This window comes from Euleptes europaea, chromosome 9 (assembly GCF_029931775.1).
Source record: "Euleptes europaea isolate rEulEur1 chromosome 9, rEulEur1.hap1, whole genome shotgun sequence".
In the NCBI taxonomy this organism is placed as follows: domain Eukaryota; kingdom Metazoa; phylum Chordata; class Lepidosauria; order Squamata; family Sphaerodactylidae; genus Euleptes; species Euleptes europaea.
This window is the reverse complement of record NC_079320.1, coordinates 78,764,834-78,792,022: the sequence shown is the minus strand read 5'-3', so window position 1 is coordinate 78,792,022 and position 27,189 is coordinate 78,764,834. Positions and strand designations below refer to the sequence as shown.

At 44.9% G+C, this 27,189-nt stretch overlaps 1 protein-coding gene across 1 annotated transcript in view; it reads left to right on the top strand.

Annotated features, from left to right (window-relative positions):
• The window catches only part of ANAPC4 (anaphase promoting complex subunit 4), a 36,397-nt gene extending 9,997 nt beyond the window's left edge, over window positions 1–26,400 (top strand). Inside the window, exons 9-29 of the mRNA XM_056855229.1 lie at window positions 158–268; window positions 1,195–1,278; window positions 2,103–2,189; window positions 4,047–4,111; window positions 4,208–4,250; window positions 4,334–4,410; window positions 6,200–6,300; window positions 6,379–6,430; window positions 8,469–8,524; window positions 9,744–9,790; window positions 9,966–10,022; window positions 11,192–11,248; window positions 12,232–12,325; window positions 15,986–16,083; window positions 17,860–17,921; window positions 18,021–18,059; window positions 18,144–18,245; window positions 19,598–19,675; window positions 20,882–21,052; window positions 23,002–23,125; window positions 26,185–26,400. Of these exons, the coding sequence (XP_056711207.1) occupies window positions 158–268; window positions 1,195–1,278; window positions 2,103–2,189; window positions 4,047–4,111; window positions 4,208–4,250; window positions 4,334–4,410; window positions 6,200–6,300; window positions 6,379–6,430; window positions 8,469–8,524; window positions 9,744–9,790; window positions 9,966–10,022; window positions 11,192–11,248; window positions 12,232–12,325; window positions 15,986–16,083; window positions 17,860–17,921; window positions 18,021–18,059; window positions 18,144–18,245; window positions 19,598–19,675; window positions 20,882–21,052; window positions 23,002–23,125; window positions 26,185–26,400 (1,821 nt within the window). The remainder of the gene's footprint in view (window positions 1–157; window positions 269–1,194; window positions 1,279–2,102; window positions 2,190–4,046; window positions 4,112–4,207; window positions 4,251–4,333; window positions 4,411–6,199; window positions 6,301–6,378; window positions 6,431–8,468; window positions 8,525–9,743; window positions 9,791–9,965; window positions 10,023–11,191; window positions 11,249–12,231; window positions 12,326–15,985; window positions 16,084–17,859; window positions 17,922–18,020; window positions 18,060–18,143; window positions 18,246–19,597; window positions 19,676–20,881; window positions 21,053–23,001; window positions 23,126–26,184) is intronic.
• The last annotated feature ends 789 nt before the right edge of the window (window positions 26,401–27,189 follow it).

The following is a 27,189-nucleotide window of genomic DNA, read 5'->3' as shown; positions in this document are numbered from 1 at the left end:
ACGGTCACACAGCCTAGATAACCTACAAGAACCGATGAACTCTGACCGTGAAAGCCTTTAACAATGCAAAATTATCTCTTTGTAATTAGTATTGGGGGGTGGGGAATGAGGGGTTTTGTTGTTGTTGTTTTCAAACTTTTGCCTTGGGCTCTTCCAGGTGGCTGGTTCTTGTCTTGCCTTATGCCTCTCAAGTGACTTGAAATCATTGTCCGTTATTACCAAAGTAGAAATATCTCCAGAGAGTGAGCCAGAAATAACATACTTCCAGGTGAGTAAAGTTGGTGGAACAACCCAAAGCGATGGTTATTAGAAGCCTATGTAGTCGTTTCAGCCCCTGCAGTGGGTGCGCTGGAGTGTTTTCGGAGTGACAAGTTTGATTATTTATTTTATTTATATGCTGCCTTTTTCCCCAATGGGGATCCAGAGCGCCTTACATCATTCTCCTCTGTTTTATCCTCACAACAACCCTGTGAGGAAGGTGAGGTTGAGAGTGTGACTGGCCCAAGTTCACCCAGCAAGTTTCCATGGCAGAGATGGAATTCTAATGTGGGTTTCCCAGATCATAAGGACGTAAGAAGCCATGCTGGATCAGACCAAGGCCCATCAAGTCCAGCAGTCTGTTCATACAGTGGCCAACCCGGTGCCTCTAGGAAGCCCACAAACAAGATGACTGCAGCAACATTGTCCTGCCTGTGTTCCACAGCACCTAATATAGTAGGCATGCTCCTCGGATACTGGAGAGAATAGGATCCTAGTCCGACAGAAGAAGAGTTGGGTTTTTCCCCAAATGTAAACTCCAACCTCTTTTCTTCTCAAGGATGAAACTCTAACCTTTTTCACACCCATCCTTACAAACTGTCATCCATCCCTTCTAAAAGACTGGCTGGCAAATTGGGAATTCTTTAATTTGCTGGTGGTATACCAAATAGATTTTAAAGCTTCATGCATGCTAAAGAGCACAATTAAATGATGGAAAACTAAGCCTCGGATTTAAAATCTCTTCATCGTACTGCCTTACTGGATGAATTTTCATCAGATGTCCTCAAGGTATGTGATTGAAAGAGAATTGAGGAGATCATGCTTCTTGAAACATGAGTGAAATCCTTCCTGGAAGGAAAGAAGGTTTCCAAGATGCATGTTATCTGCTTCCTTTATGATGCTTGTGTCATGCATAAGTTTGGCTTTTTGTTACAGTTTGACACCAGTCTACTCTCGTCGTATTTGCCTGAAGTGACTCGAATGGCTCGAAAATTCACACACATTTCGACTCTCCTGCAGGTACAGTCTTGACATTTCTTCCTGGTGCTGATGAAATGTTCCATTCCTGAGTGGGTTTTTCACACTCTGTGCCACAAATTTTCCTTCCCTTCCCACCTGCAACCATGTTCTGTCATAAAATCACTGCAGGCCAGGGTTCCCCTCATAACCCAGGCTTGAAGCTGGTTTGCCGTGCCTTGTTGATAAGGAATCCTGGTTGGTCCAAAAAGACGAATCCTAACGGGCCACCAAAGATCTGCTTAATCCAACTACATGTCCCCATGAAATCCCTAGACAGAGTCACCACTGTTTACCCCACAACAAAGTGAAGGCAAAGGGGAATTTATGCTGGTGAGAAACAGAGAGAGTGATATAAATCTGTAAATCACTGGTATTCTCTTATCGCTGGTTAAGAGCAGAAGAAATTATATTTTTCCAGTCTGTTAGTTGTTGAGAGCACAATATCGGTATTTAAAGCTACTGGCATTCTAAAATCAATTACTGTTTTAGTGCCGTCCTAAGCATACCTGAGTGGAAGTAAATCCCATTAAGAAGGAATTTTAAAGTCACTTTAAATTCATTGTTAATATAATTCATACTTTAAGAGTGAGGAATTGATAGTTGTTTTTTTAAGGGCAATCTTGCTGCTCTTCAATACATTTATAATGCATTTGTATGGCTTTGCTTGTACGTTTTGTGCATGTGTGTTTTACAGGGGGTGCCAAAAAAACCCGTATCAAAAGGCCAATTTAATTTAATCATAATTTCAGAATTATTTCTGTAAATTGCCTGTGTTTCCCCTACTGTGGACAATAAGGAATGAATTGCTATCCTTTTCTGTGTAGTATATCAAGCTGTCGTTGACGTGTATGTGTGAGGCCTGGGAAGAAATACTCATGCAGATGGATTCACGGCTGACCAAATTTGTACAGGTATGGGGGCAAAACTTGGACAAGTCATGCAATCGTTATTTTAACAGTCACTGTGTTTTTTTTCCTGCAAAAAAGAATGGGATCGGGCTGCTGGCACTCTGTAGAAGGGGCCGTTTTACACTTGCAGCTTCCAAGAGGGTAATGGTGCATTGATGTACCTATATGCTATCCTTAGGATCATCCAAAGGACTGAAAGGACAGGAAGTGAAGAGAAAACAAATGGGCTCCTTGTGCTGTGGTGGCAGCTGCTGCCAAAGCAACATTGTAGATCAGGGATGTCTAACTCAATTGTTACGAGGGCCAGATACGCCTCGCCAGCCCAGATTGAGACTGGGGGAGGTGGCTGGCGAGCCTGCAGATCGGGACTGGGGGGAGGGGGGTGGCTGCCTCGGCTGGCTCGCGGACTGGATAAGAGCTCTTAAGGGGATCCAGCCCACGGGCATTATGTTTGACACCCTTGTGGTAGATCCTTGTGTTGTGGTGGCAGTTGCTGCCAAAGCAACATTTAAAACAATCTGCAAAGCCAATCACATCTCCAATAGTCCATCAGAAGCCTTGCTGGGCAGAAGCCATGCCTGGCCCCACCCATTTCTTAAAAACACTTGGTGGGTACCAGAGAAAGTGTGTTTGGGTGCCATAGCACCCATAGGCACCACGTTGAGGACCCCTGCTTTAGTGTTTCTAGTTGAAAGATCTCAAGTAGCAGGTCTGAAACAGACCTCTGAGATTTGCAGAGCCTCTGCCAGTTGAGGTTGTGTCAGGTGGACCATTGATCCTTTATAAGGCGAACTTGGAGGTCCACTTTATTTTGTGATGTAGGGAGAAAGTGGAGGCGAAAGCAGCTATGGCTTCTCAGGGAGCTACTCCAGTGGGGAGAGCACGTGGTGGATCAGGACCTCTCTGTGCCATTTCCCACTGATACGCTTCAAAGTGTCGTCGCGCTTAAATGACCAGAACTCTGCAGATTGTCAAAGGCCCTCGGACACTACCGCATGCCTCTGGGCAAAGTATTTTATTTTTTAGATGTCAAACCGTAGCGTCCGCCCACTGTTTCTGGACTAGTCTGATTTTTCATACAGGTTGAATATCCCTCATCCAGACTGCTTGGGACTAGAAGTGGCCCGTATTTCAGATCTTTCCGTATACTGGAATATTTTGGAATTTTTGCACATACATAATGAGATATCTTGGGGATGGGACCCAAATTCATTTATGTTTTATATATACGTTATACCCATTGCCCGAATGTAATTTTAAACAATATTTTTAAATAATTTTGTGTACACTGAACCATCAGAAAGCAAAGGTATAACTATCTTACCAGAATACCTGTATCAGCTGTTAAAGAAGAGCAACAACAAAGAAACTAACAATGGCGGGCTTTTGGGCTCCACCTACGATGCAGTGTACACTTTATTTTATTTTATTAGGTGAGAGGAAACATTGAAAGCAGGCAGCACAGATCTGCCTGCATGCTGGCTCGAGGGGTCTGATTTTTGAATCAGTCCGGATAAGGGATACTCTAGCTATACTGGCCCTACAGTGTAGTTTTAGCTTATTGCCTTAGTTGGTCTCAGTGGCTTGGGTCCACCAAAAATCTCCACCGAAGGAAGGACTTCCACGCGTGGAGTCTCACTTCTTGGCTACCAGCCTTCCTGCTACAGCATGATGAACGTAATCCTCCTGCCACGTCTCCAAATAATTGGTAATGGGCAAAATTCTCCCCACAAGTGGAATTAATCAGCAGAATCCGACAGGATTGAGGCTGTGAGACAACTTTCAAGGGCAGTTCAGCTGAAAGAGGGGTTACATTTTTAAAAAAAAAATGTGTTGATGCCAGCAATTTCCAATTTGTAGGAAAAGAACACAACTACATCCGTGCAAGACGAATTCATGCAGCTATTGTTGTGGGGCAAGGCAAGGTAAGTGTCCTACAGGATCCTCTCTTTTGCCGGGGCTCAGGCTTCCTTCAGACAGAAAAACTAGAATCGTGTGTTGACTCTGTTTTCTCCACACAGCCTTGAACTTCAGGGTCTTCTCATGAGCCAGCTAACAGTAAAAGTATGCTAACTTGTTTTCTTGAACATTTTTATTCTGGTACGCTTCTAATCTACAGCAGTAAGAACGAATTTATCTTTTGACAGGGCTTAAAAAAACTTGGCCAGTCCATGGAGTCCTCCTATTCCAGTATCCAGAAACTCGTCATTAGTCATCTGCAGAGGTAAATCCTGGAATGTGTGTTCAGGTGCGGTATGAACCCACGTGATGGGAGTGGTTAAGAGTATGGATCTGGGAGATCCAGGTTCGAATCCCAACTCCAGCATGGAAGTTTGCTGGGTTACCTTTGACCAGTAAAGCGCACTCAGCCTAACCTACCTCACAAGGTGGTTGTTCTGAGGATAAAATGGAGGGGAAGGAGAGGATGAAGTTGGAATCCACTTTGGGTCCCTAACAGGGCAGAAAGGGGAGGTATATAAAATATTTTAAAAATAGGGTTTCAGCTGTAAGAAAAGATAGACAATAGCAAACATTTATTTTTAATTTATGGTTATAAATGTGAAACAAGCGATCTTCCTACATGCTGCATAGGAGGAAAAATAGTTCACTTTCCCAGGTTATCCAGGGAGCTCCTGGGTTGGCCCCAGTCATTGAATAACTGACTAGTTACACAAAAGTTTCATGTTTTCTTTTTAAAAAATAACCTACCAAGTGTAGCACCAAGAGCCCCGTGGTGCAGAGTGTTAAGCTGTAGTACTGCAGTCAAAAGCTCTGCTCACGATCTGGTTCGATCCCGACAGAAGTTGGTTTCAGGTAGCCGGCTCAAGGTTGACTCAGCCTTCCATCCTTCCGAGGTCAGTCAAATGAGTACCCAGCTTGCTGGGGGTAAGGTGTAGATGACTAGGGAAGGCAATGGCAAACCACCCTGTAAATATAGTCTGCCTAGTAAATGTTGGGATGTGATGTCACCCCATGGGCCAGTAATGACCCGGTGCTTGCACAGGGACTACCTTTACCTTTAAGTGTAGCACCGTGGAGCATTCAGGATAGCTAGCAACGTAGTAAAGCATCAATCGAGACATTATAAAAAGGAACCACTTATAAACTGCAGATTAGCAAGAGCAGAGCAAGGTGTTCCCAACAAAGAAGAAGAGTTGGTTTTTATACCCTGCTCTTTCTCTGCCTTTAAGGAGTCTCAAAGCGGCTTACAATTGCCTTCCCCTCCCCACAACAGACACCTTGTGAGGTAGGTGGGACTGAGAGAGTTTGGAGAGAACTGTGACTGGCCTAAAGTCACCCAGCAGGCTTCATGTGGAGGAGCGGGGAATTAAAGCCAGTACTCCAGATTATAGAGTCCACTGCTCTTAACCACTATACCACGTTTGCACCTACTCCCATATGGGCCTTCTCAGTCATAACAACAAAACTGTGGAACTCCCCCTCAGGGATATTCATCTGTCCCCCTCTATCCTCTGCCGCTTGGTGAAGACTTTTTAATTTAATCTGGCATTCCCTCAGTGACCTCTCCTTCCTGCCCTCTGTTTTAATTGTTGATTTCATGCTTTTATATACGGTATGTATTTTACTCTTGCTTTTATGATATGTGCTTAATGCTATGTTTTTAATTGTTAGCCTTCCTTTCCCCACAACAGACACCTTGTGAGGTAGGTGGAGCTGAGAGAGTTCAGCGAGAACAGTGACTAGCCCAAGGTCACCCAGCAGGCTTAATGTGGAGAAGCGGAGAATCAAACCCGGTTCTCCAGATTAGAGTCTGCTGCTCTTAACTACGCCGGCTTCACCGTTTTCTCCCTCCTGCCCTCAAAAGGCCCACTTAAAATAAGAACCAAGCTAGCTTGGCAGGCCTCTTTGGGGCAAGAGTGTGGGTGGATTTCATGGTGTCCTGTGCAACTGATGTTAAGTCTTTTGCACTTTGTTCTTTAAAATATGTTCAGTTTTTTCCTAATAGAACTCTGCATCCTCCATTAAACAATTTTGCTGCCTTGTTTTAATAGCGGCTCTGAGGCCTTGCTGTACCATTTGAGTGAATTGAAAGGAATGGCGTCGTGGAAACAAAAATATGAGTCTCTTGGGTTGGATGTGACGGGAATAGAAGGTACGCTTGCTGGCTGACTGGCTAGATTATGGCTCAAAAACTCAGCTGGCTTTAAATGAATGCTGACTCTCTTTGCAGAAGCGATTACCGTCGTGGGCTCCTTCATCCTGAAAGCAAACGAGCTTCTTCAGTATGTATGAATCGAGAATGCTATGCGCAGAGGCATTCACATTTCTCTTGTTACGTTGCTGCATTTGTCCAAAATACAGCTTGGCATTGTACTGGTTTGGCCTGCAGTCTAGACTTATTGTCCGCTGCTAGTTCTCATGTTTTACAGTTCAATCCCAAGCGGAGATGATACCCTTCTAAGTCCGTGGAAGGGCGTAATTCTGCATTGCGAAACAGCTTGCCTGGGGAAGGGTGTGCCTACTGATAGCTGGTGGGGCCTAGTGGCTAAAAGCGTGGCCTTTAAATCTCAGACACGGACTCACTAAGCGGCATTAGGGCAAGCCGCGGTTTTCTCGGCCTTCGCTCTTCGCCTGCCATATGTAGGGTAATACTGCTCCTGGTTTTGAGGGGTGGTTTAAATGTGTTGTATCTCCAAAGCCAGGGGTGTCAAACTCAACTGTTACGAGGGCCGGATATGACATCAGTGGCACTTGGTCGGGCCAGGCTATGACTTTCTGGCTCAGATCGAGAGTGGAGGGGGGGCTGCCTCCCTCGGCTGGCTCACGGGCTGGATAAGAGCTCTCAAAGGGCCGGATCCGGCTAACACGCCTTATGTTTGATGCCCCTGTCCAAAGCATTACAATAAGGGAATCTTTTTCCAGAACATGATGTGGGATTATTCGTGCCCATCAGACCATGTGCCTGCAATATCTGTACTTCAGCACAGTGTGCCTGTGCCCTTACATTACTGCAATGTGCACCAGGAGTGTGGGTTGAAAGCCCTTTAAAGGTGGAGCTGGCCCTGTGGAACCCTGGTACACAGGGTGTGCCATTTCACTTACTGGGAAAGTTCCTGGTGAGCCCCCCACCCCACCCCATGTCAGGCTGCAGCAAGAGCCAAGCCGCTTCTGGAGGGGCTGTTTGGCTCAGACCCCTCAGCAGCGACTGATTGGTTGCGGCTCATGTTTTGCTCCCTGGTGGCCAGTTTGCACAGAGTAGTGGAGGAGCTTGATTCTTGTGCTCAGCATGACCGGTCAGGCCATTTTAACCACCAAGTCCATTTCTTATTTGTTTTTTGTTTGTTTTTTTATTCCTGTTGTTCCACAATTATAACTGACTCAGTCTCAGATTAAGTGGACACGGACTATTTAGGAACTTCTTTAACACACCTTTTTTCTTGAAATGCAAGTATAAATACACCTATAACTCATCTCCTACAGTCAGTTTGAAGGCAGCAGGAAAAGAGGAAGGCCCAACATGAGACAGATTGACTCAGTCAAGGAAGCCGCGCCCCTCAATTTGCAAGGTCTGAGCGTAGCTGTTAACGACCGGACGTTATGGAGGTCTTTAATTCATAGGGTTGCCAAAGGTCAGAAGTGACTTGATGGCACTTAATAGACACACATTCGGTCTGTGAAAAAACTCTCATGTTTCCTTCTTTGTAACTGAGGCTTTTCATTTTTGTGTTGGAGGGAGGGGGGGATGTGAAGGGATGTCAGGTGTTCCTTCTTTTCCAGGGCGTATAGTTTGAGAGCTTGTTTCCGAAGATATTTCAAGATGACAAACTTGGCAAGCAATATGACCCCTTTAAATACTAGTATTGCCACAATGGGGTGAAGCATTACATTAAAAACTCCTGTGGCAGTAGGGGACCAGCCGAGCAAAGTTTCCCACTGTGAATGATCTCCTGCAGATTTTACCTTAGCTAAGATCTGTGTGATGCGGGAATTGATATGTTCTTCTTCTAAAATAGCTTTCTGTCCCATTTCCTTAGTTTTGAGTAATTCCTGTTCCAAAGAAGGATGGGTGTTAAAAGTTCCGTAATTAATTCTTTTTTTAAAAAAAATTATTAACAAAAATAAATACAATCACAGTTCACAAACACAGGAACACACAAAAACATGAAACAAACAAAACAACAACAGCAAAAATTGTTTTCTAAACCTATTGTGGTAACAGTAATGCAGGAGGCGGTCCTGAGAAATGCCGCTTAAGGCATTCATCGCTATCAGAGTCATGTTTGAAATATGCATTTAACTGCCACTGTGTTCTCTCTGCAGAGTTATAGACAGCAGTATGAAAAACTTCAAAGCTTTTTTCCGATGGCTGTATGTGGGTAAGAAAAATACAAGAAATTATACCAGCTAGTTTTATTATTTATCAAAGTGTGTATATCCTCCTTTTCCCACAGCCTGCAGTTGGCTCACGGCAGCTTATGCAAACCAGCAAAACAAGCTTATCGAGACATTAAAAGCACAGAGCAACCCAGGGGTAACAAAGAGTAACCATAAACCAACATGGAGAGCTTGCACAAGCTGGGTTGGATCCTGTAGATCCCTTACATTAGAGGAGGAACTTTCCTCCTGTGGAAGGAACCTTCTCCTGATACAAGAGGCTTTTCCATGGGGAGAAGAGCCACTCTGGCTGGGGGCAGGTTCCTTCCACCGGAGGAAAGTGCATTCACTAGTGCAGGGGTTCCCAAACTATGCTCCAAGGAGCACTTTGTTCTCCACAAATATCTCCTAGTGCTCCGTAAAGATTGGAAAGAAAAATACTACTGTCGTTCTGTTTAGTATATAGTGCGAGGTGAAAATTAGTACTCCGTGACGAATTTATCTCCTGAAAAGTGCTCCGTGACTCAAAAAGTTTGGGAACCTCTGCACTAGTGCGCTGGATCCATGGAATCTAGTATTTAATTGTGATAGCTCCATGGGCCCTACTTAAAAAAGGTGTTAGATTACTATTGTTTCCTTCCTGCTCCAGGTTTTATGATTGGCGCCCAAAGTCAGAGCGGAGAAGTCCTGCTGCCTTCAGTTTCATTCCAATTTTTGTTTTCTGCGTGATCCATTCTGTAAATTGTTTTAACTTGAGTTGGTCAGGTAGAGAATCCTTTGCAAAGTGTGCTGTTCAAGGGTCATCTGCAATATCCCCATCCATTAAAGATGCTATTTAATTCTAACTGTGTAGATGGAGACAGTGAAGGCTCAGAGAACAGCTAGAATAGCTAGAAATTAGCTATTGCGGCGATTGGCTAGCTTCTGAGACTTTATTTCCTCAGTCCTTTATTCTAGCCAAAAGTTGTTTGCAGCCAGGTTTGTCCAAATTCAAAATCCAGCAACAAACCAGAATTCACTTGAAAGCTTATACGCACATTTGTGTTATTGGTGCTGGTGCCAGTAAAGGTATTACGTGGATTGTGGTTTTGACATCCTTACTCTAGCCTCAGCCTTGGCAGGTTTCTTTCCTCCTTTGTAACTGCTGCTTTTCTCTTTTGCATCGGAGGTGCGAGGATGTGAATTAATCTCTTCAAAATGTGGTCATTCCTTCTTTTCCAGCTATGCTAAGAATGTCGGAAGAGCATGTCCCTCCAGAGCTGAACAAGGTAGCCTTCTTGTCACGTTTGTCAAAATAAATAGCTTTCAAAAAACCAGGGTGAAATTTTTGGTTTTTACTTATTAGTTGCCGGGACGGGGGGGGGGGGCTGCCTAAAAAGGAGTTTTAAGGTGTATTGCACTTTGTATGTGTTTTTTTACAAAATTCGAAATTCTTTCTCGTAGATGACTCAGAAAGACATCACTTTTGTTGCTGATTTTCTTACTGAGCACTTCAATGAGGTAAATGGCTTCACCACACTGTGTTCCTCCAAAAACACATCCAGGATTGCATTCCCCAATTCTGTGATTCCACCAGTGGAATGACAGAAACACTCATGGAACGGCACTTCTGTCGGAGGAGGGGAGACTGACTTTTGCTGGTTCCCTCATTCACTGCAGATCCCCGCTTCGTCCTCCTTGCTGTTCCTGAGGGTCCTTTGAACCCACGAGTGAAACTTTGAGAGCCAGCGTGGCGTAGCGGTTAAGAGCGGCGGACTCCAATCTGGAGAACCGGGTTTGATTCCCCACTCCTCCACACGAAGCCTGCTGGGTGCCCTTAGGCTAGTCACAGTTCTCTCCAAACTCTTTCAGCCCCACCTACCTCACAAGGTGTCTGTTTTGGTGAGGGGAAGGGAAGGTGATTATAAGCCACTTTGAGACTCCTTAAAAGGTAGAGAAAAGCGGGCTATAAAAACCTACTCTTCTTTGAGAGCCAGCGTGGTGTAGTGGTTAAGAGCGGTGGTTTGGAGCGGTGGAGTCTGGTCTGGAGAACCGGGTTCAGTTCCCCGCTTCTCCACATGAGCGGCGGACACTAATCTGGTGAACTGGGTTGGTTTCCCCACTCCTACACATGAAGCCAGCTGGGTAACCTTGAGCTAGTCACAGTTCTCTCACAACTCGGCCCCACCTACCTCACAGGGTGTCTGTTGTGGGGAGGGGAAGGGAAGGTGATTGTAAGCCGGTTTGAGTCTCCCTTTAGTGGTAGAGAAAGTCGGCATATAAAAAACCAACTCTTCTTCTCTTGTTCTTTTTTGAGGAGTTTAGAGGGCTGTGGCAGTAAGGGGGAGTCTGGGAAGTCCTGTGCTCCCAGCTCCACTCTGCCGGCAGTGCTTTGGATTCAGCCACCAGTTTTTAGATGTTTGATTGGATTTGGAGGCTGTTTGCCCTGGGCCAGCAAGGGGGTGGGTGGGATTTGGGGTCAGAAATAGGTTTCCGCTCTTGCTTCTGAGCCTTTCCCATCCACTCTGCAATAAAGATGGACATCCCCCCCCATCTGGAACCAACACAGGTGCAGTAAACTAGATGTAGTGTGGGGCCCACAGAGTTGTGTTTTAAATAGATCTGAGCAATTCCCGACATTGCGCTTGCGAAGCCAATAACTGTATGCTGCGTTCTGTGTTTGCTTTCAGGCCCCTGAACTCTACAACCGTAAAGGGAAATACTTCAATGTGGAAAGAGTTGGTCAGGTAACCTGTGGGGCTCTTGATAGAGATGAGGATGTGAATTGCTAAGGAAAGGGTCACTGGGGGGACTTTTGCTGTAATAGACGTTGTCTCGCAGTTGCAACAGAAAGATCACCCCTCTGCATTTGAATTAAATTAAGGCAATTAAATGAACTTGTGTGTGCTTTAATCGCCCACTCTCTGCTAGCTGCTTCTCTTGTACAAAGTCTGTCGTCCTCTCCCCTTTTCCCCCTACTTTGTATGGTATTGGGTTCTCCAACCAGTATCTGCTACCCTACATCTAGTTCCTCCACCAAACTGTAGGACTGCAGTGATACAGGGACATGGCTGAGGTACGCTAACGGTCCAGTGTTATGCAGGTTTAATCAGAAGTACGTCCCGCAGTAGCCAGTGGGCCTTATTCCCAGATAAGTGTCCATAGCATTCCACTGGTAACTTTCTTGGTGTCCTTGATAACACTAATGCTGTTGTCCTAAAGAAGAATACTTTCAGGTTTTCTTAAGGCAACATTAACAGTGTGGGAATACAAATTAAAATGGGCCCTGTAGTCCTCTGTATCAGATGATGCCTTTAGGAAAGAGATGGAAAATCTCTTTTTACAACTTCTGATAATGAGATGCTCAAGCTACAGTTTCAGCCACTGGTTTCATCGGGCAAAGGTTCTCTGATTAACTGTTTCACTCTGCCCAGATAGTGGGGCGTATTGAGTATCTGGATAATAAAACAGTTCCCAGAGATGACTTTGTGGGGGGTAACACTGCCCGGCCGGGTCTTCGGTGGCTGTTAGACCCCTATGCAGGGCTCCTCCAGTCTATGCTTATTGAAATCAATGGGCTCAGACTGCAGTAACTCTTTGTAGGGCTGCACTGTAATCGTCTTCAAAATGAAACGGGAGAAAGATAGCAAAAGACTTCTGGTGTGTTTTCTCCCGAGTCGATTGCACGATCTTGGTCTTGTTCAGAAATCGGTTGTTCAACTCGTTTTAGTATTTGAAAGATGAAGATGATGATCTCGTATCCCCACCTAACACAGAAGGAAACCAGTGGTTTAACTTCCTTCAAAATGGCAGCCATCTGAAAGGTACTTTATCCTCTTGGGATAGGGGTGATTCACGGGTGCTAGGGATTCAAAGAGTAAATCTAGGTTATGGGAGTTAAACAAGTGTGGCAGGTTACGTGTATGGGGGGAAAAGAGTTTGCCTGATTGTGTGTATATATAGGCTTGGAAGGGTCTATGAAGTGAGGTATCTAAACTAAGTAATTGGTCAGACAGTAATTTCTGTGGTTCCTTTTTATTCTGTTTTTTATTGATAGTCTTGGCTCCAAGTGGCTTTTAAGTAGTGAAGGTGGGGGAGCATCCCTGTCAGACTGCCCCCTGCAGGGTCGGAGTCGGGGGTGGGCACGCCCCCCCAGCCTTCTCTTTAGCTCTCCCCACATGCATCTCATCAAGAGGGGAAGAGGGGGTTGACAGCGCCCTTAGCCCCCTCCCCCCAGCCCTTGGTCGACCCTCTGTTCGCTTAGGCGTGACCGGGCCTGTCCTCTCAGGCCCGGGCCTGGGGTTGTGCCTAATAAAGGCCCGCCTGGAGGTGGGGCCACCCCAGGCTCGGCCAATATAATTTATTTATTTATTATTTTCGATTTCTATCCTACCCTCCCTGGCCAAAGCCAGGCTCAGGGCAGATAACATTTAAAACCAGCCAACAGGCCCAATAAATATTCATTAAAACACTGAACCCATCATTAAAACATTACAGGTAATCATTTAATACAACAGATGGCACCAAACTGATGGCTGCCGCTAAAACTAATTGCAACCAGACGGTCCCCCCATACGTCGTGAACCTAATTAAGTAGCATGGGGGGTGAAGGTCGGGAGGCCAGCACCGATGATATCGTGGCTGACCTCAGTTGTAGGCCTCCACATAGGGGCGGAGCCTCCCTCTGTGCTCCCTAATTGTCCCTGCCTGACCTGAGGCTTCAAAACAACCTCCTGCTGGCCTGTGCAGCTCCCAGGAAATCGCCATCCCCTGCCTTTGCTTGCCTCCAGGCCCCTCATAGAATCATAGAGTTGGAAGGGACCACCAGGGTCATCAAGTCCAACCCCCTGCACAATGCAGGAAATTCACAACTACCCCCCCCCCCCGACACCTAGTGACCAGAAGATGGCCAAGATGCCCTCCCTCTCATCATCTGCCTAAGGTCACAGAATCAGCATTGCTGACAGATGGCCATCTAACCTCCATTAAAAACCTCCAGGGAAGGAGAGCTTACCACCTCCCGAGGAAGCCTGTTCCACTGAGGAACCGCTCTAACTGTTAGAAGATTCTTCCTAATGTCTAGACGGAAACTCTTTTGATTTAATTTCAACCTGTTGGTTCTGGTCCGACCTTCTTGGGCAACAGAAAATAACTCGGCACCATCCTGTGGCTCCTGACCCACTCTAGCCCCTTTGGCTTGTGATGGCTGTGTCACCCTGGGCAGCTGTCCCTAGATATCCTGGCAAGGCCTCTTCCTGGCTAACCCCCCCCCCCCAAGTCTGACTGGGCTCACCCTGCCTGTCATCCCTGGCTGCTTCCATGCTTCGCTGCCACTGTGGCTCTCCAGCACTGTCCTGCTGAGCTGTCTGGGTGTGGGGAGGGTTTTTCCTGCCTGCCCACGTTGCTGCAACTGCCCAGCCTGATCCCGGCAGTAACGGTGGGTGTGCGGGGGGGAGCTCTTCCGGCCCTGATGTTGCTGTGGCCTCCTGGCTGGCCCCCAGAGCTGCGGGTGAGTGTAGGGAGAGCTGTGCCAGCCCCAGACACGCCCCTTTCAACACCAAAAAGGCTTTGCTTGGAGTGATGGGACTTGCATAAACAAAAGCCATGGGGGACAGGGGCTGTAAGAAAGAGAGGAATGTGGGGGGGACTGAGCTTGCTGGATCTGACCCATAAAGTGGGTTAATTTTGCACTCGGAACCACAGTGTATTTAGAAATATACAGTAAAGCCATTAATAGTCATAGGGGTATTTCACTAATATAAAATATCTTAGCGAGCGAATTAAAATTTGGTTTAATTTTTTTTTGTAGATACATAAAAACAATAAAAGAAGAATAAAAGGGAAAGAAAAATTAAAAACCCATAACTTGACAGCAATTATAATTGCATCCATTACATCAGAAGACAAGATAAAAGTATAACAAACAATAATATTATAAGCAACTCACCTTAAAACATCATTAGTAGTTATAAGCAGTATATGATATAATAATGATGATAGTTAAACAGTAATCATTCTACTAGTCTTAGCTTAAGTCATAAGTATTCTGAAACTGAAATTTGAAAATACCGTTGTTCCTAATTCAGGGGGAAGAATTATCCCATCTGAGGTCATTCATTACATGTGCTGCATACGTCTTGCAGTTTCTTCACATCCCATTTCTTTTACATAGAAGTTTACAGTTTTGCATTTTTTTTGCCTTGCTGCTGTGGCATAAATTACAGAATCGCAACCACAAGTCCCGGTTATTCCATCCGATTCAGGGGAAAAGTCAACTCTTTTAATTGAAGGACAATTTGATGTTGACAATATGGTTGACTACTCCATCCTGCTGTTTACTTATTCTTGCTTCCCTGGCCCCACCAAAAAAAAAAAAAAATTGTCTAAGGCTGGATCGAAATTTTAGTTCTGCTGATCCCACACGCACATACAGCACACAAATGATGTAGCTCTAAACTGCAGATTTTCAAAGAAATTTCGGGGGTAGAATTTCTAGAAAGCTTTAGCACCTGTTGGGTGCATATTATTTCTTCTTTGCATGGGTGTTGAACTGACCCAGTGAAAGAGAGAGATGCAATACAGGTTGAGTATCCCTTATCCGGACATCCGATATCTGGACTGATCTGAAAACCGGACCTTTTGAGCTGGCATGAAGGCATTGCTTACAGGACCTCAGCAGCGCCATTGATGGTTCAGTGTACACAAAATTATTTTAAATATTGTTTAAAATTACATTCAGGCTATGTGTATAAGGTATATATAAAACATCAATGAATTCTGTGTTTAGACTTGTGTCCCATCCCCAAGATATCTCATTATGTATATGCAAAAATTCCAAAATACAGAAAGATCGGAAATACGGACCACTTCTGGTTCCAAGCAGTCTGGATAAGGGATACTCAACCTGTACATGCATGGCCATCTTTGATCTCTGAAAGTGGCTTTCCAATTTAAATTAAAACACAAGATTTTTCCTCTAGGAAACCTTCATACATATATTTAAGGTCCACAGTCAGCTAACCAGGAAGTTTGCGTTTCCCAGTCTGACTTAGAGCTGTTTATATGTATTAATCATTCAAATGGGGTTATTTCAGATGCGGAAGGGCCTAGAAGGCATGCTACCTGGGTTGAATCTTTGATAGAAAATAAGAGCACCTGTGGAGGATTAGACCAAGGGGTCCATATAATAGATCATCCAGTTTCACATGGTGGAAGGCCAGGAAGGCTTACAAGCAGGACGTGGAGGCCAAAACTTTCCTCGGTTGTTGCCTGTCAGAACTGATCTCAAGAGGGTTACTGCCTCTAAAACTGGAGGTTCACTTTTGCTGATCATGGCTCATAGTCCACTGACACACTTATCACCTATGATTTTGTTTAATCCCCCTTTAAAGCCAACTAAACTAGCAGGGTTTGCTGCATCCTGTGGCAGAGAGTGCCACAGCTTAATTACTTTTTGAGTTAAGTACTCCTTTTCTCCCCCACAGAAAGCCCTTTATTGTTTCCATACTATCCTCAGAAGTCACTACATTTTGTAAAACGGCGAATGGAGGGCATCATTGACCAGTGTCTACAAAAGCCAGCTGTAAGTGTTTGTTTTGTGTTGGGTTTTGATTTTTGTGGGAGGTTTATAGCTGCTTCCTTGACATTGTGAGCAAGACATTCAGCTTAGGGGGAAGTTATACAGAGTGTAGTGTGTCACCTTTCCCTAATGTGTATGTTGTCTGAAAAGTGGCCACCGAAGCCTGCAAGGAGGGAGTAGAGGAAGGGCAGGTAGGTCAGGGAGATCTTAACCCTTCCCTTAGAGTGGGTCAGGAAGCAATTTTCCTCCAGGCCAGTTTGGCCAGGGATCCTGGAAGGTTTTTTGCCATCTTCTGGGCATGGAGTAGGAGAGTATGACGCACCCCCCTTCCAACCACTTCAATATCCCACTCACTCAGCCCTGCCGTATATGCTGAGGGGAAAAGGCATTGGCCTGAGTATATTTGTGAGGAGAATTATTTTCCTTCTCCTCCTCCAGTCCCACACCCGTATTTACCTCAGTGAGAAATAGGAGACAAGAGGCTTTTCAACTTAAACAGACAAAAGAGCGAAGTTTATTTAACAGAACTCACAGAAATAGGTTTTCAAGGAAAAGGCAGAATATTTTGGAGGGAAAACTCAGAGTTAGATTGATACAAGCAAGATTGCTTTAGAGATATAGCTTAGATGTTCCCTTTACTCAAGTTACTTTTAGTTCTCAGTTCTCAAGCTTAGTTCTACCTCACAGAACTATTATTCAGACGTTCAGCTTTCAAAACTGCCATAAAGCTTCAGACTCTCACTCTGTCCCCAGCCTAGCTCTCTCTGACTACCCCACCCAGTAGCTGTAATCCTCCACACCTCCCTGCTACTGGAATAGCTCTACCTCAGAGACTAATTCCCCTTTGTGATCTGAGAATGGGCCCTCTCTAACCCAATTCTCACTCCTGTCACTACCACAGGTTGTGTGTGTGTGTCAATAGCTTTGGCTTTAACAGAACCCCTCAGGTTCGCAGAGTACAGTCTGGCTTCTGCTCAGTTTCGCTACCAAGCTCAGAATCTATCACAGCCTTCTCTGGCTGGTTCCAATCTTAGGACTCCTTTCACAGCCTCCTCTCAGGCTGGTTCCTAAACTTCCAATCTATCACAGCCTTCTCTCAGGCTGGGTCCCAAGCTTCGAATGCTTTCTGTCTCTCAGAGCGTCAGCTCTCTGGCTCCGCCCACTCTTGGTCTGTCAGCTCTTGCTGCAGAGTAACCCCTTATCCGTCACAGTGAGACACGGAGGGTATGGGGGGAGGTAGTTGTGAATTTGCTGCATTGTTCAGGGGGTTGGACTAGATGACCCTGGTGGTCCTTTCCAACTCTATGATTCTATGTTTTTTTACATTCAGAATAATTTCCTTACACCCCTTTCTTTCTCTGCCTTTCCTTCTGGGCAACTTTTAGTATATTTTAAAGGCCATAATAATAATAATAATTGTGCAATAAAGAATAATTGTACAGTATGTGTGTGTGTGTGTGTGTATTTTTTTAATGCTCTGGTCCCATTTAGTTGTATCCTCCCTGTGATTGGAGTACTGTCTACGCCAGGGTTGTCAAACTTAATTGTTACAACGGCCAGATAGGACATAAATGTCACTTGGTCGGGCCGGGCCATGCCTCACCAGCCCACATTGAGAGGGGTGCCTGCCTCAGCTGGCTCGCGGGCCGGATAAATGTTCTCAAGTGGCCGGATTCAGCCCGCTGGCCTTATGTTTGACATCCCTGGCCTGTGCATTGGGTTGCGTTGCTGTGACAGATTCTTTCCATTACTTGGATGTTTTTGATCCTTACTCTCTAGGATGTGATTGGGAAATCTGTACACCAGGCCGTTTGCGTGCCGTTATACAAAGCATCAAGAAGGTAAAGTTGGGTGCTTTGTTTTGATAATAAAGAATAAATTGTTTTTATTCACATAGTACCTCTGCAGTTTGGTTCTCATTTCTTTCTTTTCCCTTTCAGTGAGGATTCAGCACCTCAGCTCTTTAAGTTGCCCTTTTTGTAAGTATGTGTGTGTGAGTGTGTCGTTGCAGTCTGTTTATTGTGTATCTAATTTTTAACTAATTGGAATGTTTGTCATTGCAGGTGGAATGATAAAACATCCAATTTGCATTACATTTTGTTTACAATGTTGGAAAACTCCATTTCTAAAATATATATATTGAGGAGGCATACAGATATTTCAAGGTACAATAGTATGAAATAGTGTCTTGGTTTTGTTTTGTTTTTTAATATCTAGATGTAATTCTACAGAACCACCTTTCAAGGTGGCACAGCATTAGATGGCCATTCCATTAAAGCGTTTTAAGTAGGGTAAAAATATGATTGGCATGCAAACACCTGTAGCCATAGGTTGATCTGCTGTGATGTCTTGAAAATCTTAAAGATTTATAAACATTCTCATTTCTAATTGGGGGAAAGCATTGTGTTTGGGTAGACAAGACACTGAGAGATCTGTGTTTTAATCTTACCAATGTTTTAAAAATAGAAATGATACCCGTGTAGGACTTGGTTTTGGATCAAGACCAGAGCTTGGGTGGGGGAGCAGGATTATTTGTTAGAACATTACATGGATTCACCAGTCAGGACAAATCCCCCTATTCAATGTGGTTACCAAGCTAGGGGAAAAAAATAAAAATGGTTTCTGCGGTGCTGGTCTTCCAACTTAGTTTTTTGCTTTAAATCACCAATTAGTCCCCACATACTTTGTAGAAATTCAGCGGCAACTCATGTTATAAAGCCTGGGTCTGCAGCTGTCATCTCTGGTTTTTTCCCTTGGAGCTGAACTGTGCAAATAATACTAGTGCAAGTCTTCAGGCCCTGTTGATAGAGATTAGTAAACTTAGCTACAAGAGTCACCTGGCACTCTTGAAAACTATGGACTTTTATGCATGGCTGTTTCACTTGTGGTCACCCCTCCGATGACTTCAGATCTTTATATTGATTATGCATGCCGTTTCCTACTGTCAGAGTTCCCCTCGCTCTCCCTCTGCGTTTCCCTGCATTTTGCCCATGTTTTCAGTGACCTATTTTATCTCAAATTTGAAAACACGGGCAAAACGCGAGGAAACGCAGGGGGAGAGCGAGGCGACTTCTGACTGTCGGAAATGGCACGCATTATCAACACAAAGACCTGAAGTCTTCGGAGGGGTGACGGTGAGTGAAACAGCCATGCGTAAAAGACCTGTAATTTCTGGCCCTCCACTAGCAGGCGGAGAAGAAACTAGGCTATGCGAACTCTTCTATGGTTTGCAGTGCATCTTCATAAATCCTGTAATATCAGAACAAAATATGAGTCTATCAGCACCATAGAGGCCAACAACATTTTCCAACTCACACAGAGGCCTACTCTTTCGTGAGTGAAAAGTTCAGCTTTGACCCACAAAAGTTTAGGCCCTGGAAATTTTGTTGGCTTGCAAGGTGCTGCTGGACTTGAATTTTGATCTGCTACAACAGATCAACACAGCTACCCACCTGAAACTATAATATCTGTGTAGAATATTAGAAATTGGTTGATACGGTGATTTCCTCCCACTTAGGTCTGCTAGTAATGGACTACTCGCCATTGATTTTGGAAGTTTCCTGAACAACAGCATGAATGAAAGCTCAGGTGCCAGGTGAGTACATTCCAAAACTGAATAATGTCCCAGCTGGTGAGATAGCTCTAATGTTCTTTGTGAAATTAGAATGTGTTACCTGACTCTTACAAGAATGAGAAATTGTCTGGATGGATAACTTTGGGGAGTTGGGGGTGCTTATTATAAACATTAGTTTCAAACGATATTAATTTCTGTGCAGACTGCAGAATCAAATAATCCAGTAGCTCTCAGTACCAGAATATTAGCGCCTAAATGAAATGGAGAATGTGACTTTCCTAAGATAACCTGCTTCCACAAGCTTCCAACACAGCGACTTCCGTTTTCACAAGCATTCCATGAGGCCCATATTTTTCCTGTTTAGTACTCATCCTTGGCTTTAAGCCCTTGCTCAGGCAAAACAGGGGGTCCTATAACCCAGTGTGTGTGTGGTGGTGGGGGTTCAAATAGACCCTAACAGAAATCAGAAACTTAAAAAAAAACCTTCTTGAAGGTTGCGCTGAACATAACTTCAACTGCAATGGAAAAATTGTATGTTTCATTAAAAGCATCTCTTTAGGAGGACTGGAACAGAATAGCAGCAAAGACACCCTGGAGAAAGTGTAAGGAAAATATATAATTTTATTGTCTCCTTCACCCTATGCACTTATTTCAGATTCTCATTCAGTGCATCTTGGGGATCCCCAATACCATCAGAGTATTATGTGTCATTTTACAAAAAAAAAAAAAAAAGAACATGAAAGCCCAGTAGGGCAAGGAAGGGACCGGAACACTGCTGGAAAATTGACCTCACTGTGGTAGAGGAATGCAAAGATTGTATAGGTAAATGTTGCCCTGACCTGGATGGCCCAAGCTAGCCTGATCTCATTAGATCTCAGAAGCTAAGCAGGGTGGGCCCTGGTTAGTGCTTGGACGACAGATCACCAAGGAATACCAGGGGCACCATGCAGAGGCAGGCAATGGCACTTCCGTTCATCTCTTGCCTTGAAAACCCTACAGGATCATCATAAGTCGACGGTGACTTGGCGGCACTTTCCACCACATAGGTAGATGGTTTCCCATTTCTCCAGGTCAGTTTTTCCCCACTTTTTAGCGTATCCAGTTCTCTGTTTATTCTACCCTGATGACAGTCTTAAGGACTGGAGAGTAATGAGACTGTTGTGGTTTTCCTGATGGTGGAAATAGACGGATGGGCATCGAAATGCCTTTTTCTATGTCTTGCTGCAGCTTCTACAGTTGTCTTGATGCTCACTTCTATGATGACGAGACCATCACTGTCATCCTTGCAGAGAGTGCCAAGCAGGAAGGGAAGGAGAGAATTCTGGCCCAGCTGCCGTTATCATCTGTATATACGAAAGAGACCCAGGAATTAGAGTTCACCTGGAATTCTGGCCAAAGGTGCTAACTGGAGTTTCATCTGATTAACTGTCTAGGGCTATATTATCCAAATTAGATGCAAGAGGAAAGCAAACCATTCATAATTGGTCGGCTAAAATGACTAGATGGCCATTCTGTGCCATGTGGTATGTGTAGAATAGTATATATTGTGTGCCACATGAATTGAAACAATTATTACATTACGAGACACCCATGCAGTTTGGCTCAACCTCCCTTTTATAACTGTGCTGTTGTGAAACCTGAGAAGGTGAAGGATGCACAAGGGAGGGGAAGCTAATTGGGAAGGAGGAATTGCTCTGCATTCCAGGGCTCTTCTAAGGAAAGTTGAGAGCCAGCGTGGTGTAGAAGAGGAGTTGTTTTAATATGCTGACTTTCTCTACCACTTAAGGGAGACTCAAACCAGCTTAAAATCACCTTCCCCTCCCCACAACAGACACCCTGTGAGGTAGGTGGGGCTGAGAGTGTGACTTGCCCAAGGTCACCCAGCTTGCTTCGTGTGTAGGAGTGGGGAAACAAATCCAGTTCACCAGATTAGTCTCCGCCGCTCATATGGAGGAGTGGGGAATGAAACCTGGTTCTCCAGAGTCCACCGCTCCAAACCACCATACTGTCACACTGGTTAAGAGCTGTGGCACACTGGTTAAGAGCTGTGGACGCTAATCTGGAGAACCGGGTTTGATTCCCCACTCCTGCACATGAAGCCAGCTGGGTGACCTTGGGCTAGTCAAAGTTCTCCGAACTCTTTCCACCCCACCTACCTCACAGGGTGTCTGTTGTGGGGAGAGGAAAGGAAGGTGATTGTAAGCCGGTTTGAGACTCCTTAAAGGTAAGGAAAACCAGGGTATAAAAACCAACTCCTCTTCTTCTCCCCCCCCCTCTCAACAGTAGAAATTGGGGAGGGACCCAATGAAGTGAGGTAACAGTAAAAGGGCCTCTTCAAACAACACTTAATTAACATAAGGAATTGTCTGCCACAAGATATGGTCATGGCCACTGGCTTAGGTAGCATCAAAAGGCAGAGGCTGGGTCTACTCATGGCTGTCATCCATAACTAAATGGAACCTTCACGGTTGGAGACAGCCTCTGAATGCCAGCTGCTGGGGAGGGGCAGATAGTGGGGGAGATCAGCTACCTTCATCCTCTGCTTCTGGGTTTTTTAAAAGTATCTGCCTGGAAACAGGATCAATAACAGGGCCTTTCCTCAATAATTACTCTCTTTGGACTGTTTTGAATACTTTCACACACTGTAAAAATGCTAAAGAGAGCCAGCGTGGTGTAGTGGTTAAGGTGTCAGACTATGATCTGGAAAACCCAGGTTCAAATCCCCACTGTGCCATGGAAACCTGCTGGGTGACCTTGGGCCAGTCGCACACTCTTAGCCTCGACCCTGGCAAGTATTTGGATGGGAGACCTCCAAGGAATACCGAGGGCATGACATGGAGGCAGGTAATGGCAAACCATCTCTGAAGGTCTCTGAAAATCCTAGGGAGTCACTATAAGGCAGCTGCGACTTGATGGTTTTAATCAAATCTTTTGAATATCTTATGAACAGATATATTGCTAGATTTTACTTTTTAAATCAATGTTAATTTCTTGAATGTTTGCTTTGCTTGTCAATGACCATAATAAATTGGAATTGAATTGAATTGACAGTAAAAAAGCTAAATATTATTGCATTATGGCATATGTTTGAATAGAAGGACTGATTCTTTAAACATTCATCAAATGCTGACACTGAAGTCAGTGTATTTGTCCATGTATTTATTTTATGTTGCCCAAAACAGTGAAGTGGAAGAGAAAGAACAATGGGGGATTCTGGTTGTGTGCCAAAAGACAATGCACTTCCTTAATTGTGCATTATATGAAAGTGGCGGGTAAAGTTTCAGATTTTATTTGGAATTAAGAATTGGTTGTTGACTTCCTGTATTTTATTCTTGGGTCTCCACTAGGTTGGATGAGCAAGGTGATGACATTCCTACTTGTACCATCAGCATAGAGAGTCAGTGGCGAGTTCTGGAGAACATGAAAGCCCAGTATGTGGCTGTGAACGGCATTCGGAAAGTCTCCTGCGTGGTAAGCATCATGCTGACAGATCTTGCTGTCTGATCCGAGGCACTCGAACTCAAGGAAGTGTTGCGGGCTTTCCTCTCGAGGAAGTGTGCATAGAATAGCAGCCTTACCTTGAATGAAGTGATTACTCTGCTGCTGTCAAAATAAATGAACTTAATAGATACAGTAATTCAGGGATCCTATTTAAGAACATAAGAAAGGCCATGCTGGATCAGACCAAGGTCCTTCAAGTCCAGTAGTGTGTTCACACAGTGACCAACCAGGTGCCTCTAGGAAGCCCAAAAACAAGACGACTGCAGCAGCATTATCCTGCCTGTGTTCCACAGCACCTAATATAATAGGCATGCTCCTCTGATCCTGGAGAGTATTTAACAGTATAATAATGGGCTGTAGTTAGGAATAAAATCAAACTTCTCTGTCAGTGAAACTTTATGGAGTCCTTGGATCTGTTTTACCAGCAAATGAGACTTTATGAGAAGCGGATACTGCATTATCTGCTGTCAAGTAGATCAGTAAATTGCATGAAAGACGTGACAACTTTTCTACCCATAGTGTCAAGGAAAAATTAATTTTCATCTCCCCCCCCTTTTTTTTAAGTGTGAATTGGTAGATTAATAGCCAATGGCTGTTAAATCTAGGGAAAGGATCTGTTTTATAATTCTTGCACCTTTTTACCTGATTTTAAATCCTGTAGATGTAATTGATTTTCTGACGATGTCTCCCCCCGCACACCACTCAAAAGCTTTTGCTTTTTGAAGGGCATAAAATAAATTATTCGATAAGAGTTATTAAATACAGGCATTGACCAGCATAACAATAAGAAAGCAATCACAATAGTACACAATTGTACAATAGTATAGTCAGCTGTCTTCACATTGCAACAACAATTTCCATATTTGGGTAGCAATATAGCAAAACTTTGCCACTGTATGTGAGGTGGTGGGATTCTTGTCTCCAAGCAGAAAATTCATCATTAAAACACTATCATGCCTGGAGTGGCTAGTGTATCCAGGGAACCTGGACAGCAGTGGTGAGATTAGGTGATTTCTGAGATCCTTGTAAAATTCACTGTTCAGTAAAATATGAACAATTGACTTGATCGCAGTTGCAGTGCAGGGGATTCGTGCTTGAATAACTGTATCAGTACTTGGAGTGCTTCTGATCAACGCAGGACAGAAGGGATTTAACTTGTGATTCTGGAGTGTGAAATTAAATCCAGCATGTGGAAGCCTCCGGAAACTCTGCTGTGTGTGGCAGTGGTTCCATTTGGTAGCCATGCGACGGTCACCTCTAGACTGGATTACTGTAACTAGCTCTACGTAGGGCTGCTCTTGAGACTGACTCAAAGGCTCCAGTTGATGCAAAACGCCGCATAAAGGCTCCTTGCGGGGTCCTCACCACGTGATCATATAACACCAGTGTTAAAACAGCTGCACTGGCTCCAGCTGGAGTATCGGCTCAGGTTCAAGGTGCTGGTTTTGACCTTTAAAGCCTTATACAGTTTGGGACCATCGTAGCTGCGGGACCGCCTCTCCTTGTATGCCCCCCAGAGAGCTTTAAGATCTGTGAACAGTAATTTACTGGTGGTTCCTGGCCCGAAGAATGTGCGGCTGTCCTCGGCAAGGTCCAGAGCTTTTTCGGCCCTGGCCCCGGCCTGGTGGAATAGCCTTCCTGGTAACATCAGGGCCCTGTGGGACCTTAAGGAGTTCCACAGGGCCTGTAAAATGGAGCTATTCTGCCAGGCCTATAACTGAGGACAGCCGCAAGATCTATCTTTACTGGCCTCCCCATCCCGCCCCCCACTTTGAAATCTAGGGGGCTGATCTGACATTTATTGCTGTGGCGCCTAAGTATAGTTAAGGCCATCTGTTTAGGGTTTTAAATGGTTTTAATGATTATGGTTTTAAGGATGTACTTGATCTATATTGGATGTATTTATGTTTTAATTATTGTTAACCACCCTGAGCCTGGTTCGCTGAGGATGAGGGCGGGTTATAAATTCGAAAAGAAAAAAAAATTGTCACAAAAGCCGTGTTTCAATCCCAAGGCTGACTGTCACTAAAGATGAGTTAAATGATAGCACAGAGACACTTTACGTGAGGGAGGTGACCCACATGCTGTGGTGCTTCCACATTAGGAAAGAAAAAGGGGGGCGCAGCAAGGCAAAATGAAGGCGAGGAAACCAATGGTTCGAAGGGAAATGATTCTTTAATAAGTTTTATAACACCAACGTTTTTTCGTACAGCTCCGTAAGGGGGAATGAAGTCTTTTGCTTTATTGCATGCATGGGGACATTGTTTAAGTAATATCTGAAAGATTTCCCCTGATGAAGCTGTGCGCAAAACACGTTGTTGTTATAAAAGTTATTAGAGAATCATTTCCCTTTGCACCATTGGCTTCCTCGCCTTCACTTCCACATTAGGGCCACCATGTGAAGCCCACTGACACAAAGATGCATTTCCCGTGGCTTCCAACTGGCAGCCACAAGGCAAGAATTAACTTCCAGAGTCAGTGTGAAACTGGAAACCTGTTCAGAAAATGGGAATGATGCCACTGCTTTGCCTTTTCATAACGACGCTGCAAATTTGAAAAACGGAACATTTGTAGCATGGCTTTGTTCTCGAATGCCACAACAATGTGAATACTGGAATCATTTTAAAGATGAGGAAATCATTCACAGGATTCTTCAAGTGCTTTTCGACAAGATTTGTATTTGCGTTTAAACACGTTGTTAGCGAATAGCACATCTTTTAACCTTTTCCCAGCGTGGTGTAGTGGTTAAGAGCGGTGGTTTGGAGTGGTGGACTCTGATCTGGAGAACCGAGTTTCATTCCCCACTCCTCCACATGAGTGGCAGACATAATCTGGTGAACTGGATTTGTTTCCGCACTCCTACACACAAAGCCAGCTGGGTGACCTTGGGCTAGTCACAGCTCTCTCATCCCCACCTACCTCACAGGGCGTCTGTTGTAGGGAAGGGAAGGTGATTGAAAGGCAGTTTGATTCTTGTTTAAGCGGTAGAGAAAGTCGGCATATAAAAACCAACTCTTCTTCTTCCCTAGCTGAGTGCAAACCTCCGGCACGTACGAGTGTTCGAAATGGATGTGGAAGACGATGGAGAAGCCGAAGAGGAAGAGGAGGATGAAACGGCTCAGCACGCAGGCGTGGAGCAGGGGGAGCTCGACCAGTCTGTAGACAACCCCGACGACAGTGTTTGTGTCACCACTGCAAAACAAGCCGACGAAACGGAAGAACGGGAATCGAGCCTGGATACCTGAGAACAAATTCTCCCTTCCAGATCTTGCAACCCAGCGAGGAGAACTTAGCTTTTGTATACCAGACAACTTCCCAGCGCGTTTCTTCTTTTTTGAAAAGCGTTTTCCAAATATTTGTTGTGTTTACAGCTGTATTGCCTGGGTAAATGCAGGGAAAGAGACAAAAACGTTTCCCTTCCTTTAATCCTGCAAAATTGTCGGGCAGCCCAATTCTAACTGGGGGGTGGGGGGAGGAATTTGGAGCTGGCGTGACCCTGGCGTTAGTGCCACTTGCGCCAGCTGAAGTGGCCCCAATGCCGCCGCTAGGGCACTTGCAGCATTTTCCTGGCGCAGAGGCTCACGCCGGCGTCAGAGGCAAAGCTGACATTAGTCAGCTGACATCAGTCAGCTCCCAAAGCCCTTTTGGCCCGGGAACGCCCCTTTTTGCAGGCGCACAAATGACTTGGAACTCAGTGGGGGTTTTCCATGGAGTTTTTCTGAAAAAGGCATCTACGGTTTGCTGCACTTGGCAGCAAGTCGCTCAGGAGGTGGCGTGGCTGCCCCATCTCCAAACCCCGGGGTAAGGAACCCCTCGGTTAGGATTTCGCTCTAAACTGCTGAGGCCATGGCTCCCCTCCACCTTCTCCCAATTCCCCGTTTTCCCTGCTGCATTCAGATTTCCCTGCCTTCTGGTGCCACTTGTGTGTGGTGGTCATGGATGGCTACGTGCTCACCTTTGTAGTTGCCTCGTGCAACTTAAAAAAAGCCTCTCGAGAGGGGATACCTTCTTGTTTTCAGTGAATGTGTTTTGTA